This window comes from Galeopterus variegatus, unplaced genomic scaffold, assembly GCF_000696425.1.
Source record: "Galeopterus variegatus unplaced genomic scaffold, G_variegatus-3.0.2 Scaffold6862, whole genome shotgun sequence".
Taxonomy (NCBI): Eukaryota; Metazoa; Chordata; class Mammalia; order Dermoptera; family Cynocephalidae; genus Galeopterus; species Galeopterus variegatus.
Genome location: NW_007732973.1, coordinates 87,441 through 109,487, shown reverse-complemented (window position 1 = coordinate 109,487; position 22,047 = coordinate 87,441). Strand labels below are relative to the sequence as shown.

At 34.6% G+C, this 22,047-nt stretch overlaps 1 protein-coding gene across 1 annotated transcript in view; it reads right to left on the bottom strand.

Annotated features, from left to right (window-relative positions):
- The window catches only part of LOC103606818 (integrin alpha-V-like), an 80,668-nt gene that overhangs the window by 8,229 nt on the left and 50,392 nt on the right, over positions 1–22,047 (bottom strand). Inside the window, exons 8-11 of the mRNA XM_008591357.1 lie at positions 6,020–6,081; positions 3,956–4,001; positions 998–1,123; positions 238–282 (exon numbers count right to left, since the gene is read on the bottom strand). Of these exons, the coding sequence (XP_008589579.1) occupies positions 238–282; positions 998–1,123; positions 3,956–4,001; positions 6,020–6,081 (279 nt within the window). The remainder of the gene's footprint in view (positions 1–237; positions 283–997; positions 1,124–3,955; positions 4,002–6,019; positions 6,082–22,047) is intronic.

Here is a 22,047-nt window from a genome sequence, read left to right as displayed (position 1 = left end):
AGGACCAGAAGGGAAAGAGACTGAAGCCAACAGCAGCTGGTTCAATTCCAGCTGCCACTAGAGGACGTGTAACACAGACCGAGCTTGGACTCTCCTCAGTGTACTAACATCTCCCTCATCTCTCCTGTTGTATTCCAGAACAATGGTTTCAAAACTCTCTAATTGCTGAATTTTTTCAATGTCACATGCTTATACTAAATTTTAAAAAGGATTAAATATAGTTCAATTCCTTCTTACCATCTATGCCATCACCGTTGAAATCTCCAACAGCCACTGAGTAACCTAAATGGGGAATCAAAGTTGGACATAGCATCAGAGCAGGAACGATTACCTTCAGCATATTTGTTGAGTAAGCTTTCCTAGAAAATATTTTTAAGTAACTCCTATAATTATGTAATATTTTATCCTCTGGGGTAAGAGATTCATAAGTATATGATAAATAAATTTTAAAAAATAATTGAGGTGAATACTCCAATAGGACATCTCTTTTGGGAAAAAAAATAAGATTGTTTTATTAACTTTATAAAGGAACCTGTTAAAAATAGGGTAAATTTGCAATTCATCAAAAAGAGGCAATATATAACAGTTCCTCTCAATCAACAAGTACTATTTCTCTTGTGTGACTTGTTTTAATAAATAAGAGAAAAATTTAAACAGAGAGAACAAACATTAAATCCTAAAGACCAAAATTGTAGTTTAACATAGTGAATAACAGTTTAGGAGTCAGACTGCCTGGGTTTGAATCTCAGAACAGCAAGTTACAAGTGAGTGACTTTTAGCAAGTTATTTTGCCTCTCTGTGCCTTGGTGTGCTCACTTACATGATGTAAAATATCATAAGTACTCAATAACAATTTGAATTGTTATGTTCCTTGTATTTAAAAAAAAATCTTAATTTATTTCATTAAAGATTTTTTTATTTACTTGAAGTAGCATATGCAAATATGGGAAAAATAAATGAAAACTCCATAAAATGTCTATATTTTGGTTTTACCTACCCAAATAACTGTCATCAAAAATAGCTTGTGCAGTCCGAGTTGCTAATTGGTTATTATACTTGATGCTGTAAACATTGGGGTCGTATTTAGATACAATTTCCGCCACTTGATCTGAAATGAGCTGACCTAAAAAATATATACAAAATAATAACCTTCCATTGGGAACTTTATGATACAGACAATGAATGGAGCCCGCATAAAAGAAAATAGCATTAGATACTAGCATTAGATACTAGCATTTCTAATTATTAGTCTTATAATACTAAATCCTAAACTTGATATTACTTTTTAACTTACAATGATATCTATTCAAGCCAAGTCTTAACATTAGTCTCTGCTAGTAAAACTTAAGAATACAAGATTTGTCTTAACTCACTAAAAATCAATGTTAAATAATTGAAATAATAAATTCAAGGGCAATTTCCAAAGCAAATCCATCAAAACTTGAAAAATGTACAGAAATAATTAAATACTGTTACCTTTATAATCAGAATAACTGGCTCAATTGATTTTTTTTAACTAGTTATTTGGACACCTTTATGAAGCAACCTGAATGGGTCAATTCACTTTTGTTTACAACCTTATGTTGTTAAGTGGACAGCGAATCTAGATGACCACACAAAAATCAGACTGCCCTCCACCTCCGCCCTAAGAAATGTTGGCTAATTTATTAAATGTCATCTCCATAACATGGGGAAAATAATCTCTTCATTTCTGCTGTTTTAGAAAGAAATTTGTAATAGCTAAATTTTTCAGTCCTGTTCCAACTTGTCCAGTCACACAGGTTGAGTCCATAGGTCCGAAACATTCTCTGGGTCACTATCTTATCTTCTTTGCTTAAAAAGCATCAAAAACATAGGAAGAATTCTATAAGTACTTCTTAAATCAAAGAATACAGGAATATTCATCATCTCTTTGGAATAAAACAACATTATCATCATCTCCATTCTTATAGGGACAATTCTGAAATCTATGGAAAAATTCATTCTAATGTACTTACTTATCCAGGGTGAAACTGGCTGATTTTAATCTTGTTAAAATAACTTCTGCCAATTCACTGAGCATTTTAATTACATATTATAGACACTTATAGCAAAACTCATATAAATATAATATTAATAGTATCTATCTGTCCTAATTTATAATAAATAGGAATGTGCATAGATATTGTGTAATACCCAAGGTATTAAAAGAACGACTCATTTAAACAAGTTCACAGCTGTGTCTCTTAAAAAGACAGAGTTAAGAAGCAATACTAACTGAGAATCACAAAATCTAGATTCCTTGACAGTTCTGATTGCCAGGCATGCCGATCACACACTTTACTCCCATCCACTGAATGCCTTACTCCGCAATAAAGAAGAAAAGAAATCCATGTTTTTATATTGAACTAGAAAGCATTAATATCCTCTATTTCTTCATATGCACTTTAGAAGTGCAATTTTTGTTTTAAAACAGTAAAACTCAATTATAATTTTCCTAAATCATTTCATTTCCCAATAGATGTATAATTCATACGAATACAAATTTTTCAGTTTTAGTATGTCTCACTACTGATCTCTGTCTTCTACACTGATTTTTCTCTTTTCCTCATCCTCTCCTTTGCCTTCCCTTTTAACTTTTTATTTATTCCTATTTCTCATTCCTTCTTATTCTCCTTCCATCCCATTTTCCTTCAGCAAATCTCTTTCTTTAGCTTCCTTTCCTACAAAGCAAAAGCAAGCATGCGTTTTCCTACAAAGAAACGAGAAAAGCAAAGTGTAGAATACAAAAATAAAATTAAAAAGTACTTTCAAATCAACAGTCATAGGTTTTCCAATTCTTCCATGTACTAACAATGCTAGAATATCAGAATGCTAATAAACAAGAGTTCTGACCTTGTAAATGGCACTTTTTAGCAGAGACTAAACATATCAATTATTAACAAATAAATAATTGTGTAACTCTAATGGTAAATGAAATATAAGGAAAGCAAATAAACCAATTTGGTTACCTATTTTCAAACTGTCAGCAATAATAATCTGTTATATATTTGTTAAAATGGTAATTTAATTAGGCCTCCCAGAATGACTGAAGAATATAATGTAATGTTTTATCTTTACATCAGTAATGGTTTAATTATATTTTTAAAAAACTTAATAAAATCCCCTATTTCAAAAAGTCCCCAAACACTTAAAGAGATCATTGTTGATATCAGTGATTAATAAGAAAATAACCATTTAAATATTCTAATGAGCAACTTCAAAATACTTTTAAAACCCTGAGCTTTCAGAATGCTCCAATTTGCCTATACAGATTGGTTTGATACACTTCCTAATGACTGCATCATGGACTCCAGAGTACAGTCATGGGAAGTACATATCACATACAATAAAAATGAATTATTTTAAATTACTTTATATATTTACTTTAAAAATATTCAAATACACTTCCTAATGACTGCATCATGGACTCCAGAGTACAGTCATGGGAAGTACATATCACACACAATAAAAATGAATTATTTTAAATTACTTTATATATTTACTTTAAAAATATTCAATTTATTTTCTACTAGGAATATACACATTTAATATGTATCATATGTTATATTCTTTTAAAAAAAGATATTGTGCAACGGAGTGTTCATACATTTAAATTGTATTTTCCATTTTTTTCTTTAAAAATAACTTTGAGGGCTGGCCCATGGCTCACTCGGGAGAATGTGGTGCTGATAACACCAAGGCCATGAGCTCGGATCCCGTATAGGGATAGCTGGTTAGCTCACTGGGTGAGCATGGTGCTGACAACACCAAGTTAAGGGTTAAGATCTCCTTCCCGATCATCTTTAAAAAATAAATAAATAAAATAATAATAATAATAATAATAATAATTTCGAAAATGTCATAGGTGCATGATAAGCCAAGTGAATCAGAGACACAGAGTCAGTACTGGGTAATTTAAAAAATATTAACCTACCTTGCCAATAAAAGCTACCAGGACCTCCAAGAAGTACTCTGTCAGCCTACATTGAATCAAACAACAAAAAATTTATACTTAAAAACACATATCTGTGTAAACAAAAGACAATGCAATAAACAAAAAAAATATATGTACATTTATGAGGGTCATCAGAAAGTTCACGGAAAGATAATTTAGTATACATATGTAATAGTTAATACTGTATATTAAAACAAAGAAAATCATACATCTGAAACTCATCTAACTTAGTTTTACTGGTTTTCATTATACCTTTTCTAAAATAAAATTAAAATATATACATTCTAAAATAAAATTAAAATATAATACATTCACTTAACATATAAAAACACAAAAACATTTTTCCCCCCGTGATTCTTTGCTGTTGAAATACTAGTGCAGAGTATTATTAGGTTACAATAAAGAAAAAAGGTCAGTTTTTAGTTTTGCAAATTAGATTTGTGACTATATAAGGCAAATTTTCTAATAATTATTGAAGAATTTTCCACTAAAGAAAAACTACTTTTAGTGTCTTGCAGATCCAAACAAGAATAAAGTTAGAGGGTAAATTTCTCAAGGTGTATTATATACATACAAATTACACTTGTCCAGCATTTCTCACATGTGTAACAAACTGTGTCTATTTCAAGGTATTTTGTGTTTGAGCACAATATTTTGGAAATTTCTTCTTGCTGAAGGTAAAAGAAACTATTTTTCCCTCCAAACGTACATTTAGCCCTTTTAAGCTTTCAACAGACAATCTTCTGCCCTGGCTATGTAAAAGATACCTCCAAGTTGTCTGCCTTAAAATGATACCCTTTTCTCAAAAATGGGCTTAAGAAAGTGAACAGTTAATTTAGCAACAACTCTCACAGTATAAGAATACTCCTGGGGTTACAGCTGCATAGGCATAAGTACAGAAAATGTGGACTCTTTTTAAAAATAAAACACCTATTTGACAATATATCATGCAAATTTAAACCAAATATTTACTAATATACTTTATCTCTTTTTGTTTGGCTACCTTAAATTTTGAATTATGAGTAACATAATATGAAATTGAGTAAATTAAAAATCAATTACCTAATAAGGAGAGTTAACTATAATTATCAGTACCTAGTCTAGAAAATAATTTGATAAAATGAAATAAAGATAAAATACAAATTTAAATAAAATAAGAAAATGCTTTATTAGTCCTTCTGTATCACATGATTTTAGTTTCTGTTGTTTTCATAAATTTATGGCACTCCTCTTTGCTTACGTTTTCTAAGAAAAGTCATAGTAAGCTTACTAAGAAAGCTCTACTTTTAATCAATCAATATATTTATGAGATTTCTCTAGGAGGGATTAATATTCTCAATTTGATATTCAAAATGTTCATATACCCCACCAAAAATAAATAAATAAACAGACAAAAGGAAAGTATATGAAAAAAATTACCTAACAAATTTGCCTTTGAAAATATAAATGAAATTCTTATTTTAGAAAAATAGATAAAAACTATCAACACTGAAGTGCATATTAGCCTATTTACAAATAGAGCCCAGCAAATGAGAGTTATCATAATTACTAAATTACTTCAACTTCACTGGGTGACTGTAGGCACATGATGGATGGCATCCATGCATGTTTAGAGTAACTAAACTCTAATTGTGTAACAAAGTTCCCACTGGGGAAAAAACAATTTTTGTAATTTTTTTTCCCATTATAAAGCTTTTGTGAAAAACCAATTTTGGTTGAAAATAGAAAACTTCAATATTCTATTAATTCATATAACTGGAAATTTTATTAGTAAGTCATAATAGTTACCCATCATTTATGGAGGATATTCTCTATTTTCTTCCATTACCATTGGGATGTCTCCCTATTTCAAATAAGCAATGTTGACTAGGGAGAAAATAATATAAGGCAAAGAATGTCAAAATGAATGGGTTGTTTTATTAGCTGTTTTCATTAAACAGGTAATAGTTATAAAGAAGCTGAGATGTTGACCAGTTTATGTTTAACCATAGTTTAGTAAATAAGGTAAATCTGAATCTCATTCAGTCTTAAATGAGAACTTACTTTAGTAAAATCAATGCTGAATCCTCCTTGACAAAATCCCTGTCCATCAGCATCAATATTTTCTAAAATAAAAAGATTGAAAATACACACAAACCCAAAAACAAATAAATAACACAAAGGAAAACATGAGAAAAACCTGATAACACTATAATCAAAAGATTATGTACTAGTGTCTGGGAGTGGTCATTCATTCAGACACCGAGTTATTATCACATTATTAAAAAGGTAGTATACAAGTTTATCAGTACTATTTCTTCAGATATGGGAACAGAGAGAGATTAAAGAACCCAGTCACCAGGGAACAGAAAGGTCAACTAAAACGGTAGATTTCAAACTTTTTTTTAACCACAACCCACAAGATTATAGTTTATATCACAACACAACTCACTGTGTGTATAGATATATATACAAAATAAACAAAATTTCACAAATAGTATTACCATTATTATACACAATGCACTCTAATATTATCTATCGTATTATATTTCATTCTATTTTTTTAAAAAATTACTGATTGTGATCCACTATATTGATTTCATAAAACACTAATGAGGTGTGATCTGCAAGTAAAAACTCCAATCTGAAATTCCTCTTTCTCCCTATTTTCCTATAGTTGCTAGGTCTTCACTAAGGTGTTATGAACAACAGCAAAGAGATACATACATTTCCTATACATACATTTTATAGCCAACAACAAAAGTGAAAAACTATAAATTACACAGGTCAGAATTCCCAGAAATGGCAAGGCCCAAACTTAACGGTTTGCAAAGGGCAAAATATGAAACTATCCTCAAAACACGTTTAGTACTCTGGTCCAATTAAAGTGAATATCTTTAAACATGACACTTTTAAGTATTTTATATCCATAGTTGACTCAATAATTTTGCTCCTTTGTAGTACTCTCATTTTTGTAGTTCTCACAAAAAAGCAACTAATTCTGAACAATGAGCCAATTAATTTAAACTGATTTAATCATAAGTAATAACGTACCTAGAGTAGAGGTAAGGATGAATCTGAAGTCTCTCTCCTTGTTTTATTTTGAGGATAAGAAGAAACAATGGAAAACACTAGCCTTCATTTATCAAAGAATTCTTGCAATCAATGTTACAAATATATAAAAAGTTATATTATTACTGTATTTGCCACCCAAATACAGGAACAAAAAATACCTATTTTCAGTCATAAGGACAAACTTCCAAGAATTTTTGTAAAATAATATAATCAAAAATTTTGAACTCATTTTTAAAACCTGGGAACTGCCCCAAGATTACACACTTAATATCTAAATACAAAAAAATTTCTTTTTAGAAAATGACCTCAAGAGTGTAATGCTACCCCAGTGTAAATTTTTCTAACCAAGAGGGAGTGGGAAAATGTGGAGCTGGGGTTTCCAGCATCTAGTGAATCATACTAAGGAATTCTGCTCTAACCTCAAGTCAGCCATTTATTTCCCTTATTCAAACTGCATTGGGAGAATGCTTTCAGGCTGTTTATAAAGACATCCTTTTTTCATTATCACATTGTACAATTACCTGCTTTATTTTGTTTTTCGGAACATCCAGTTAAAAAACATGACTGTCTCTTAAAATTTTCTTAACAGGTACATAAAATTGAGTATTTCTACCAATTTGAAGACTTTTATGTGGACTATAACTTATTTCAGTGAAGGCTTTGGTGTTTATTTCTACAGATGATTAACACTTTTTCCATTTGTGAAGTCTGGCAATGATATTATAAATAGTAATGTTATTGATTATGATAATAAGATCATCTAGTGTTTATTAAGCCCTTACTGTGAGCCAGGTACTATGCTAATTCTACATGGCATTATCTTTTCAAATCTTTACAGCAATCCTATGAGGGATACTATTATTATTCACAGTTTGTACAGATAAGGAAACTAATGCTTAGGGATATTAAATAACTTGACCATGGTCAACCAGCTAGTAAACAAAAGAATATGAACCTGAACCCAAGAGTGTCTACACCACTACACTGCATTATCTCAAATCAACAATGTATTTATCATTCCCTGAGTAATGAAAAAGGGGAACGAAAAGCCAACTAGAAATCAGAACTGAGAAAATCTACATTCAAATAACATTATCAACAGAAAGTAGACAGAAAGAACAAAATACCCAGTCTGAGCATGGAGTTGAAAGATATCATCACATGACTTACAGCTCAGGCACTTTTAGAACAGAAGGACATCTGGCCTATTGCATAATGACAAGAATGGCTACAGATGCCATTATGAAAAGTCAAAAGCAAATGTAGTTAGTAATAATGTTAAGTTAGTGATAAACAGTGAAGTTTCTTGTCCAGGGTGTCCACATAGGCCATAGTTCAAAACCAAACCAACCAACCAGAAAAAAAACAAAAGCAAAAGAACTCCAAAAACTACCACCCCAGGCAAGCAAAATTACCAAAAAGTTAGCAATGCAACCCTACAAAACTGGCCTCTCCACATAACATCAATTATTGGGTTGCATAATTTACTGAAGTATGAAGAAGATACAAAATACTAGAATTGTACCTCTGAAGTTTTCTGTATGGATTAGTGCTTTACCAATAATCAAACAAGGGCCCACAGTGGTTAAGTGAATTACCCACAGTTATAGCTGGATTGTCAGGAGAATGGGAAAATATAACTCAAGTTCTCAGAATCCCACTCCTGAGTTTTTTTCTCTGGACGGGCTGCCCCTTGTAATTTAAGCCTGTAGGTAGCTTAATATTTCAAAGGCTGAATTGAAAAGCCTGTACAATAATTAAGGGTTCCTGAAAGCCCAGCCTATTAGGAAGAAAGGCATTCACTTTGCTTCTTTGTTTTTTGAGGTTGTTCTTAGAGCTTTTTCTAAGATTTGAGGTTTTATTATTTACATCAGAAATCAGCAAACTTATTTTGTAAAAGGCCAAATAGTAAATAAACATTTCAGGCTTAGGGGCCATATGGTGTGGCAACTACTCAACTCTCACTGTTCAACTTTCCCATTATAGATAACACGTACACAAATGGGTGTGGTTGTGTTCCAATAAAACTTTATTTACAAAAACAGGTCCATGAGTCACAATTGGCTGATGTTAAAATTAAATACCTTAGAAAATACGGTTTAAAATGACTTTATAATCTGTGTCTAAACCAAATAAGTGAAAGCATTATGTGCCAGATACACAAGGGATTATCACTAGAATGCATGTTTTCAGGAGGTTTCCATGCACACGTCAGGAATTATCCAAACCTATACTCACGAAAGCCAGATATATTCTGTATAGAAATGCTGTGCTTACTACAGAAACAATTGAAATAGAAAGCATTTTCTATTGCTAGTAATGCAAGGAAAAGCTTCCTTTGAAGACAGACAGACCTGGGTTCAAATCCTCATTTGACCACTCAATACCATAAAAATGTAAAAATACATTGCTTCAACTGTCTGAAAATCAGTTCCCACATCTATCAAATGAGAATAAGAGTGATTTTGTGTGTATGTGCATTATATAAATAAGTTACAAACCTGACACACAAGGGTTAGCTCATTCTTCAAAGCTATAAAATCATCTTCCCACAATAGGAACATTTTTACAACACAGAAATTAAAAGTACAAATTTAGTCCTCAGATTTGCTGTGCAGTACCAAAGATGACAATACTATGACAAAAATACCACATGGCATCAAGCGCTGAGGATGAAGATGCTGACTTCCTTCATCCTGTGCAGGGTGTGTTTTCTGACCTAATTTTTACTCTATCCTGATACATAATATGGGTCTGAGTACATATTCTTTTGATGTTTACTTTCCACTTGCAACAGGAAGGATCAAGGTGATGGACTAAGAAAATAAGTGTTTTATGAAGTAATTTTTGGTTTCCCAGAAGTTCAACTACTTACAACTTTGAGGACAGAGCAGTTCCTCTGACCTGATGTCACATGTCCCCTAACACAGAAAAAAAGAAACTACAGGAAGAGTCTTACATGTTGTACTTTTGTTACTAATTCTCTCTACTAAACTACTTGGTGATCAGTCAACATAAAAAGTAATACACTAAAAAGTGCTCCAGGTATAAACACTATACTGCAGTTCAATAATCTATTTTATGCTTCTAGTATAAAGAAGATCTAGAGTAGTGGCCAATTCAACAAGGGGTCAGGGATCAGAATCTCTAAGGGGAAAAGAAGGTACAGAGTTTGGGAAAGCATAACCAAAATTCTAAGTGCTTAAAATAATCTTTAGGGGCCGGCCTGGTGGCACACTGCTACAGTGCGCCACTTGGGAGCGCGGCGGTGCTCCCACCGAGGGTTCGGATCCCACATACAGACTGGTTCCCGCTCACTGGCTGAGCGAGGGGTGGGCGCAGCACCAAGGGTTGCGATCCCGTTGCCGGTCCCGGTCCGGTACGGGCACGACACTGAGGGTTGCGGTCCGTTGCCGGACACGAAAAAAGACAAAAAGGAAAAAAAAAAATCTTTAGCCACAATATTAATTCCAATTGAAATTTCAAGTATTATTAGAGAACAGTGTGAGATCTTTTGGATCACCAAAGGAGGGATGGGCTCAGTAGCTCATTAATAAAGAAACTCTCATTAACAGTGGGGAAAATTCAGATTCAAGACTCCCAAGTTCACCTTCCTATATAAACTCTGGCTCTTTAATAGATAATTTATTTTTAAAATCGTTATTAATATAATGCAGTCGTTCTCAAACTTTGGTATCCATCAGAATTATCTTGCAGAGCTTGTTAAAAATGCATGACCCAGGCCTGACCCAGACCTATTGAGAATCTTTAGTTGTGGGGGTCCCCATCTCTGCTAGAGAAGCTCAACTGAGCATCTTTTGACTAAGAGTGATTAAAAATACAGGTTTCCCAAATCAGATATTAATTATTACTAACCAAGGAAGATGAAAATGAGTTCTTAGGGAAAAAAGATAAATCTGTTTACTTCACATTTGTAAATTCTTTACATTAGGACTTTTCATTTTGCTCTCATCAACATAAGAACATGTCTACATATTTTATCACGCATACATGCTAACACAAACACTTTTAACAAACTAGGCTTCCAAACCCTCTTAAAGACTGGTCCAACTTCCCATACATACTTGATCTGCAAGGAGCATACTCAACAGTCTTTGTTCCATCTTGAAGAAAGCAGGTCCCAACAGGCTCTCTCTCCTGCTTCATCTCAGTCCTCCAGTGGTACAATGGAGCACAGGCCTAAAATCAAAGTTTAGTCCACGACATAAAAATTATCTGAAAAATTAGTGTTTCAGACAATCTGTACTATTTCAGAATATACTGTTACCTTCTAAGCATTAATAGAAATTAATCTAACTACCCTATACCTTAAATAGTTACTTTAATAGTTATTTTGTTTGTTTGGTTTTGCTCTTTGATGGAGGGTAACAAGAATGCTATTTGGGTCATGTTCATATTGAGCAGTCTATTTGATATCCACATGGAAATGCCAAAGAGATAGTATAGAAATATGCCTTTAAAGATCCAGGGAGAATTAAGAACTAGAGATATGAATTTGGGGATTATGACATATAGATTGTATTTCCAGCCATGGGACAGGATAAGAGCCCCTAAGTAAAAAGTGTAGTTAAAGAAAATGAAGGGGCCCAGAATAGGGCTCAGGTACACCCAACATTTGGAAACTGAGCAAAAGAGCCATTAAAGGAGACTGCAAAGGAGCAGCCCACAAAACAGGAGAAAAACCAGGAAAGTATAGTGTTGTGGAAACCCAGGGAAAAAAGTATTTCAAAGTGGGTCAATTCACCTTGTTAAATGATGCTAAGAGGGTGAGAAAGACAAGAATAAATACCAGTGGAAAAATAAGACATCATGAATATATATACAAATATATACCTGAAAGTCAGTGGGGACCTTGCCCTTGCCTATCGGTGCCTGACTGGAGGACATGGGAAAAGAATGCAAAATGAAGAAGTGGAAAATAGAAAAGATTTTTGAGAAGAGGAACAGAGGAATGATGCAGTGGCCGAGGAGAAGATGAGACAGAGGAAAGGCCTGTATTTTTGAACAGAGGAAATACTAAAGCATTTGATTAGGCACACTATTCCTAAACTTGGTTGGATAGAAATAAACTGATGGGAGATATCAAGCAGGGCAGGAAAAACAAATAATGTAGGAACAAAGGTGGAAAGAAGCAGAGCCCAGTCCCAGAAGGGAGGGAGAGATGGTTTCCTTAGATGCGGTGGCCTTTGATCAGAGCTATCTTATCTTTTTATGCCCCACACCGTTGAGCACACTAAATTTTACTACCAGTTTGAAACATAAAACTTCCTGTGTCTCCACATAAATTAACTAGAATCACCTGCGAGTAAATATCCAAACGACTTACCAAAATTTTATCCTGTTTCGACCTCACAGATGCTCCAAACCACTGATGGGACTTGAACTCTAATGGATCATCTTTGGCATAATCTCTATTACCTAAAAAAGAATATTGTGAGGGGTGAGAAACAAAATATATTGTTCTATGTATATCAGAGTTTCTTTCTTTCTTTTTTTTTTTTGGTAGCTGACTGATTTGGGGATCCAAGCCCATGACTTTGGTATTACAAGGCTGTACTCTAACCAACCAAAATAACCAGCCAGCCTGATGGAAGAGTCCAACATCTGGTCAAGGAAAAAATTACAGAGATATAAGCACAAAGTATTTTGGGAAGGAGAGAATATTTTTAAAACCTCATTTGTTACTCTTAAAGTCTATTTACAATGATCATTCTTTATAAACATGCATTTCAATAACTATATTGAACAAATATAGCAGATAAGCGTCAATTTTAAGAATGCTAGCCAACATGTAAATATTATCAAAAGGTTTAGTTAAATCATTTCCCTAAACTCCCACCTATCTAAGGTACTGCTTATGGTTATTCAATTCCATTCAGGAGACTTAAGATCAATTGAAGAATTACAAATAATTAATAAGAATTTCAATAATTCTAGGTGTTTTATGGGTAGGGTAAAGGGTGAAATGGTGCTAATTGTATTGTTCTTTTAATTTTTTCATTGTTTTGAAAAAAAATGTTTAATGCGTTAATCTCCAAAGGCCTCTAACAGGAGTCTAAACAACACTGCTCTTTGTGAGTGATCATGAAGGCACCATTTTATAAGTAGAGGAAAGGAAAAAGGAGACATGCAACTAGCTAGTGTGTACCCCTTTACCATAATGACCAAGGTTCCCAACAGTGAGGGGCTTGCCTTTGACACCTATGTTCACCATACTGTCCATACTGGAAAGAACAAACCTCAGTGACTGCTGTGGATTGATGTCTCCCCAAAACTTAGTCCCCACTGGAACAGTGTAAAGAAGGTGGGAAATCCTATTATCGTAATTGAAAGGTGGGGCCTTGAAGAGGTGATTAAGTTGATGGCTTAATGGTGGTCATGGGCATAGTTCTGGGGGTTTTAAAAGGTGAATGCATGAGATTCTCTTTCTTTCTGCTACATCATTTTCTGCCAAGTGAGACCCCTGCATTGCTGTAAAGCCATGACCAAAGAAGGCCCTCGCCAGATATATTGCCTGGACTTTGGACTTTCCAACCTCTGAAACTGTAAGCAATAAATTTTATTTTCTTACAAATTACCCAGTTCCAAATATTTTGCTATAAGCATCAGAAATGGACTAATACAGAAAATTGGTAACAGGAGTGGGATGTTGCTTATAACAAATATACAAAAATGTGGAAGCAGCTTTGGAACTAGATGTTGAGAAAAGGCTGGAAGAATTTGAAGCAGCAAGCTAGAAAAAGCCTAGCTGCTAGTTGGAGTTTAGAAGACAAGAAAACCAGGGAAAGTTTGGAACTTCTTAGAGACTGGTTAAGTGGTGGCAACCAGAGTAGTGATAGAAATATGGACAGTAAAGGCTATTCTAAGAAGATCTCAGATGTAAATGAGAAGGCACTTATTAGAAACTGGGGCAAAGATCACCCTTGCTCCGAACTGGCAAGGAACTTGGATGCATTCTGTTTATGCCCCAAAGCTTTATGTAATCTGTAACTTCAAGGTGCTGAAACAGGGTATTTGGCAGTAAAGCATTAAGGAAGGTGCATGGCTATTGCAGAAGCCTATGTTGAGTTATGGCAGAAAAGGCATGAGGTAAAGCCAGAATATATAATTCAAAAGAAAGCAGAGGGGAAAAAATTGGAAAACTTCCAGCCTGGCCACAAAAGCAAGGGTGTAGCCCAGGGACTCTTCACTAAGGAGATGAATATAGAAGAAAGGGATTATCAAGAGAAGGAAAAAAAGATCGTGAAGGAATTTCAGAGATCTTGGAGGATGTGTCTTCCATTACAGGTCCAGAGGTCTAGGAAGACAGAATGGTCTTGGAGAACAGTCCCAAGGCACCCTCCACAGGCTCGCTGTCCGGGGCCACGCTGGGACACTGCTTCCAGCACCAGCACCCCAGCTGTTTTGGCTGCTCCAGCCATGGCTAAACTGGCCCCAGGTATGGCTGGACCCATAGCTTTGGAAAACACTAGCTGGAAGCCCTGGCAGTGTCTATGTCGTGTTTAGTCTGCCAGCTCACAGAATGCCAGAGCTGTGGAGGCTTGGGAGCCTCCACCCTGATTTCAAAAGATGTATGGAAAAGCCTGGGGGCCCAGGAAGAGATTGGCCTGGGGACCAATTTACCACAGACAGCCTTTGCTAGACCCATGCCAAGCGGAAATGTGGGGGTGGAGTTGCATCAGAAAAATCCCACCAGCACCATGCATACTGTGGCGGTGAGAAAAGGACCACCACAGAGACCCCAGAATTGTGGAGCTACCAGAGCAGAACACCAGCCTGTGAGAGCTAAAGTGTGGACTAAGACCAGGAAAGCCACAGGAGCAGAGCTACCCAAGGACTTGGGGACTCATCCCCCACATCAGTATGCAGAGGATGTCAAACATGGGAGTCAAGGTACAATGATTTGCCAGCTGTAAGATTTAATGCCTGCCCTGCTGGGTTTTGGACTTGTTTAGGATCTGTTACCACTTTCTTTTGGCCTATTTCTCCCTTTTTGTTTGGGAGTATGTACCCTATGTTTGTCCCACCATTGTATCTTGGAAGTAGATAACTTGTTTGATTACACAGATGGGACTTCGGACTTTTGAGTTGAAACTAGTTAAGACTTTGGGAATGGAGTGAATGTATTTGTATGTGAAAAAGAAATGAGTTTTGGGGTGCCGGGGCGGAATGCTGTGGATTCATGCCTCCCCAAAACTTAGTCAACGCTGTGACAGTGTAAAGACTGTGAGAAATCCTATTATGGTAAATGAAAGGTGGGGCCTTGAAGAGATGATTAAGTTGATGGTTTAATGGTGGTCATGGGCACAGTTCTGAGAGCTTTAAAAGGACAGCATGTGAGAGTCTCTCTCTGTTTGCTCCACCATTTCTGCCATGTGAGATCCCTGCATTGCTGTAAAGCCACCACCAAAGAGGGTCCTCACCAGATGAGTTGCCTGGACTTTGGACTTTCCAGCCTCTGAAACTGTAAGCAATAAATTTCATTTTCTTACAAGTTATCCAGTTCCACAGTTCCAAGTATTTTACTATAAGCAACAGAAATGGACTAACACAGTGACCTAGAGACCACCAAGTAGTCCACATGATCCCTTACATTTCCCATCCTCCCACAGTTCAGTTAAAACCATGAAACTAATTCTTGCCCATAAGCTAGAGCAGAAGTGGCATGTGTCTCTTCCAGGTTGAGTCAGTTAAGGACTGAAATATCCGTTCTCCATATTTTCTCTCTCTCTCATCCATGAGGCTGCTAGACAGGCAGTAGAGTTGCTAGATGAAGGCAGCCTCAGCCCAAGTGTAAGCCACCAAGCACAGCCAAATGACCCACACTAGATGGTGACATGAGTAAGAAAGAATCTTTTGTTCAGTGACTGAGATTTGTGGATATGTTTGTAATTAAGGCATGTTGTTACAGAAGTATAGCCTAGCATATATTGAGTAATATATGTTCTAAAAACATCATGTTATTTCTGAAAGAGCCTGACCTACAACCACAAAGAAGCTTAGCCTTTGGAAGAATTGAATTCAATTGACAGTTTTTCAAGAATTTCAACCATGTTAACAAGTTATTTAATATAATTTTTTTTCTTTTACTCTACTGAAAGCTAATTGTATTTTCTTATTCTGTTGTCAGCTTTCTATTTTATTCCTTTCTACAAAGCAGATGAAGGCATTTTCCCCCATCACATTAATGAAGCAGGAGAAATACAGTATGACTATGAAAAAAACAGCTGGCTCTTAGACAGATTCACCTCTACTCACTGTCCCTTGAGGCCATAAGCTTCATGATAAAATCAGGTCATCTTAACCAAATCAAAAAGGGAAGTTAGTTTATGAGCTACTGCACACGGACAATAGTGCAGCACTGTCACAACTGCTACCTCCTGCTTCTGCTTTTATTTTAAACACAGCCTTTTCAGCAAGATGAAACTCTAAAGATGTCCAAGCAGAAGCAACACTTGTCTATATTAGAGCAAATCACAGGTTGAATAGATATGCCACATCAGAGAGGTTCAAATTAAGGCTCTGTATATTTTCCTGTACTCTAAAACTTCCAATGTCAAAATAAAATAATGCAGTGGGACAGACCCAACATCACTATATTCTTGCCAACACAAGTATTCCTGACTAGAAAAAGAAAAAAAAAAAAAAGGAAAAAAACAAAACAAGTATTCCTGCCTACATGACAACTGAGATAGATTACTCAAATATGACAATATCATGAAAGACAATAAAAGTACGTAACTGTTCCTGATTAAAAGAGATCAATGAGACATAGCGGCCTAATGCAAGACGTGATCCTTGATTGTGTCTGATGTCTCAAAAATTTTGCTAAGGGCCGGCCCGTGGCTCACTCGGTAGAGTGCGGTGCTGATAACACCAAGGCCCCGGGTTCGGATCCCATATAGGGATGGCCGGTTGGCTCACTGGCTCAGCGTGGTGATGACAACACCAAGTCAAGGGTTAAGATCCCCTTACCGGTCATCTTTTAGAAAGAAAAAAAAAAATTTTGCTAAAGTCACAAAAGACTTTATTAGTATAATTGCAGAAATGCAAATATGGACCATAGAATAGATAATAGTATCATAAGGACACATTTCCAATGTGTGATGATCATACTGTGGTTATGTAAGGAAATGTCCTAGTTCTTAGGTGATATATGCTAAGGTGTTTAGGGATAAAGCATCACAATGTCTGCAACAGTAGATGAAGCCAGGGAAAGGTGTATTGTTGTTCTTTGCACTACTATTTCAAATTTTCTATAGGTTCGAAAATTTTCAAAACAATTTTAAAAATTACAACAATCAATGAATACACACTGTATGTACTACAAGGTCAGCAACAGGACATCTTCTATTTCATTTTTATTAAAACTCTATTGTATTTACTCTAATTATAGAAATTTTACTCATTACAAAACAAATATTTTAATATTTTACGTTTTAAAACATAAAATGAAACTATATGCAAAGATGAATCTAAATACCACACTGCACCATAGAGAAATTACCTCTGCTAACATTTTGGTGTCTATCCTAAGGATTTGTTTCATGAATATATATATCCTTTTTATGTAAAATAGATATGTTAAGTCACTATAAATTAAATTAAATTAAAATTAAAATTATTATTATATATATATAAATATATGTATATTTTTTTCCCTTCTTAACAATATATCAATATGTCAATAATAAAGTTAGACCTACAGTACCATTTTCATTGTTGGGTAGCACCCCATTATACAACAATACAATAATTTATTTAATCAATCCCTAACAGCTCCTTCAACTTCAAATTTAGGAGTATTTCTATTTTGATTTAAGAGACCTATATATTCCCTCAAAGTCACATCTACTTCCTCCTCCAATATACATAAGAATCTCAGCAAAGTGTATCATTGGGGTCTGGGACATAAAATAAACTAAGATAAGGTAATAAACCCTCCAGAATATGGTGTGTAGAACAGAATTTTATTCTAACAGATAAACTTCTAAAAAGGCTTTAAGATGTACTTATTTTTATAAGTAAGAGTTCCTTATCCTTGGCTCAGTTCCTAGTCTCTGAAATAAGTCATTCTCATTACCACCCACAGGTCTTTGTACCCAAGACCCTTTTGCCTGGAAAACCTTTTCTTTCCATTCTGGATTCAAATTCTACATGAAAATTCAGTTGTAGTTGTCCACTCATGACCCTAATGTATGATGAAATGGTAGTCTGCCTCTTAAGGAAATATTTGCCTAACACAAAAGGCAATCGTAAGAACAAGCAATTATGGTGGAGGAACGGTAGAGGAATGTGGAAAGAGTTATGGAGAAAGAGTGGCACAGGACAGGTGAGGGGACGTTTTCTGAGCCAATAGAAAATCTTGTACAAAGAAATGAAAGATGAAAAATTAAATTTGAAAAACTAATTTGAAAAATAAATTGAGCTTTACTAAAACTTAAATGTTCAAAAACAACAGCCCTTAAAGTACCATGATAAGAATGGGCTTCCTGGGAATTTAGCATAGAGGGATTCCTTAGCATGCCCTCTATGGTAAGCAATTTTTCTTCAATTATTATATTCCTGAAAAGTTGAAGAGAAGTTTCCTCTCTGTAAAATGTTATTCGATTCTCTTCTTACCACTTTGAAAAAGTGTCTCCATAAAGGTTTTTCTCAACAAATGTACTTTTCTGTAAATGTGTATATGGTGGCAAAAGATGCTGTTGTATATTGTCAAGTAGCATATGCTTGTCACAGCTACCATATTCTATTTTGAAAAAGTATCAAAAACATCCCTTGCCTTTATGATTATAGATATCATTCTTTGTGGACATCAGGCTTAGCTTAATCTAGAAAATGTCACAGAAAATAAGTACAAATTTTATATATCTTTTTGGCTTTATATTCATCATCAGGTATTGTAGAGCACAAAAATCAATAGTTCTTTCCATATTGAAGGCTATATACCAGGGCTGGCCCGTGGCTCACTCGGGAGAGTGCGGTGCTGACAACACCAAGTCAAGGGTTACGTTCCCCTTACCGGTCATCTTTTTAAAAAAAAAAAAAAAAGAAGGCTATACACCAGTAGTGTTTAATGAGAATGACGGAGCATCAGTCAAAGGTGAAAGAGCATCACACACTATGGCTCTTTTTGATGAAAAAGAAAATTTGAAAAACTAATTTGAAAAGTAAACTTGGAGTTTTACTAAAACTTAGATATGCTCAAAAACAACAGCCACGTCTTAAAGTACCATGTGATTAGATATGTTTTCAATTACATTACTAATCAAAAGAAGCCAAATATAACTGGATATAATGTACTGGCATCCAAAATTTAGTCGATAGTCTTAAAAAATATATATCATCCACTGCCGTCAATGCCTTCAGCTTCAACAGAGTGATAAATTCAAATTATCATTTTTTCAAAAAGTTTGCTCAATAGGAAGTTTTTCTTTACTAATTGGATTTCTTTTTTTTTCCAGAAACTAAGTCTTAAAATACTTGATTCAATATCATGTAGAAGTTTCACTTACAGGAAGTATGAATAGATGGGTAGAAGGGAAAGGAAAGCCTTTGTTTCTCCACACAGAGTGACAGAAAGTTCATTCATGACCTGGCTGAAACTGGCAGCTATTCTGGGGCACATGAGTGAAGTAAATATTTTGAGTCACAGCCCTGCAGTCACCATTTCAGATGATGCTGGAACTGCACAGACTGTTTGGACTATGCTGCCACCCTGGAAATGGAAACAGGACACAGGCAATCACAGAAATTCCGGTGCTGGAAGAGTTGCTTCCTTGAGCAACAGTCAAGAATACAAAATTTCTGTCCATAATTGTAAAACATGTTGGTAGATAAGCTCTGATCACCCAAATAAATTAAAGGAAAAAAGAGTATCTCACTTGATGATAAAAATGAGAAGAAAATGCCTTGATATAAATTAACATAAGACTCTATACTATCACTTTCAAAAATACAGAGGAAGATGTTGCTAGAGAAACTTGAAGTTAATTAGCAAATAAATCACTAAAGACTTGAAAATGTAATGTCTATTTTGCCAGTTTTTGAATTTGTTATTTGCATATTATCAGAAGCTCATAGTTAAATGCTTAAGGACGGAAGCAGATGAGAAAAGCAGATTGTCATAGCTTTATCAACACCACACTCTAACCAAGTGAGCTAACCAGCTAGCCCCAATTGTCATAGCTTTAGACCTGCCCCTTATGAGTAGCCAACTCTTTTCATTTCTTCAGTGTTTCAAAAGGCTTTGTCAAAAATTCAGCATTCAACTTGGTGCAGGATCACCAGGAATTCTTACTTTTAAGACAAGGTTCCTTATCAGCCTAAAGCTAAAAATTTTGTTTCTTCGTTTCATGCCTAAAGAATATCTTTTGGAACAACAAGATTATGTCACCTTTTTTGAAAAGGCCAGAGTGAAGAACACCAAGGCATTAGAAAAGCAAGACAGTATACTTCTACTCAGAAGTTAAATGTGATTTTAGTCATTTAATTCCCATTCATTACCAAGACCTGTAAGAATAATGAAATGATTTAAGTCCTTCAAGAACTTATTTTTTGCTAAAAAAAGAAAAAAAATTTGTTAAAACAATGCCACCCCATAGTCATCCTTTAATAAAATAGACAACTTTCAGACGTCTTCAGCAGCTTTTTATCTCAAACATCACTTCTGCTCAGTCATACTTCTTATAACAAATTGCCTAGAAAAAAAAAAAAATCTCGCAACAGAGCTTACTTATTTATGTAAAAACTGATAGGTCACAGAAAGAAATCTCTCTGATCATTCATTAAATAAATAAATCATGAGTACCTCCCATGTCTAAATGCTAGAAATATAGCAATAGATGAGACAGACAAGGTCCTTGCTTTTCAAGGGAGGGAATAATAAAGAATTATAGAAGATATTTTCAGAGAGTCACAAACACTATAAATAAATTTGAGACAATATGATGAAGTATAATCAGACAGGTACTGTCATTATGCATTTATATGCAACCTAATACTACTGTAAAATAATGTATTTCATTGATTCAGAACTACAAATATTCAGATGTTAATATCTCTGAAATCTGAATGTGTACTATAGTCAATGTTGATTTATATTCATAATTACTAGAATTTTTAATACTATATAAACTGTACCTTTTAACATCAATTGTACCCTTACATTTACAGTCAAGTGAATTTTGACAGTTGCCAAGAAAATTCAATGGGAAAGAAACAGTCTTTGCAACAAATGGTGCTGGGACAACTGGATATCTATAAGCAATAAGATTAATTTGGAACCCTACTTCAAATCATACAAAAAAATTAAGTCAAAGTAGATCGACAAACATTTTTAAATGTAAGAGCTAAAACTATAAAACTTTTGGAAGAAAAGAGGAAAAAATCTTCATGAATTTGGGGTAGGCAATGATTTAGGAAACCAAAAGTACAAGTGATAAAAGGATTGATTTTTTTTGATACTCAAAATTAAAAATTACTGTGCTTCAAAAACACAAAAAGTGAAAAAACAACCAACAGAATGGAAAAACAATATTTGCATACTATATATTGGACAAGAGATTTGTATACAGAATAATCTGGGGGAAAAAAACAACTCTTACAACCCAATAATAAAAAACAAGTAACTCAATTAAAAATAGGCAAAGGAATTGAACAGATATTTCTCCAAAGGAGATATAATGGCCAATAAGCAAAAGAAAAGATTCTCAACATCATTAGTCACCAATCAATGCAAATCAAAACCACAATGAAATACAACTTCATACTCAGAAAATGAGTGTCTATAGGGAGGTGGAGAAACTAGAACCTTCATACATTACTAATAGGAATGTAAAATGGTACAGCTACTTTTGAAACTTCTTTGCTGATTTTTTTTTTCCTTTTTGTCTTTTTTTCGTGACCGGCAACGGATCGCAACCCTCAGTGTCGCGCCCGTACCGGACCAGGACCGGCAACGGGATCACAACCCTCGGCGTTGCGCCCGCACCTCG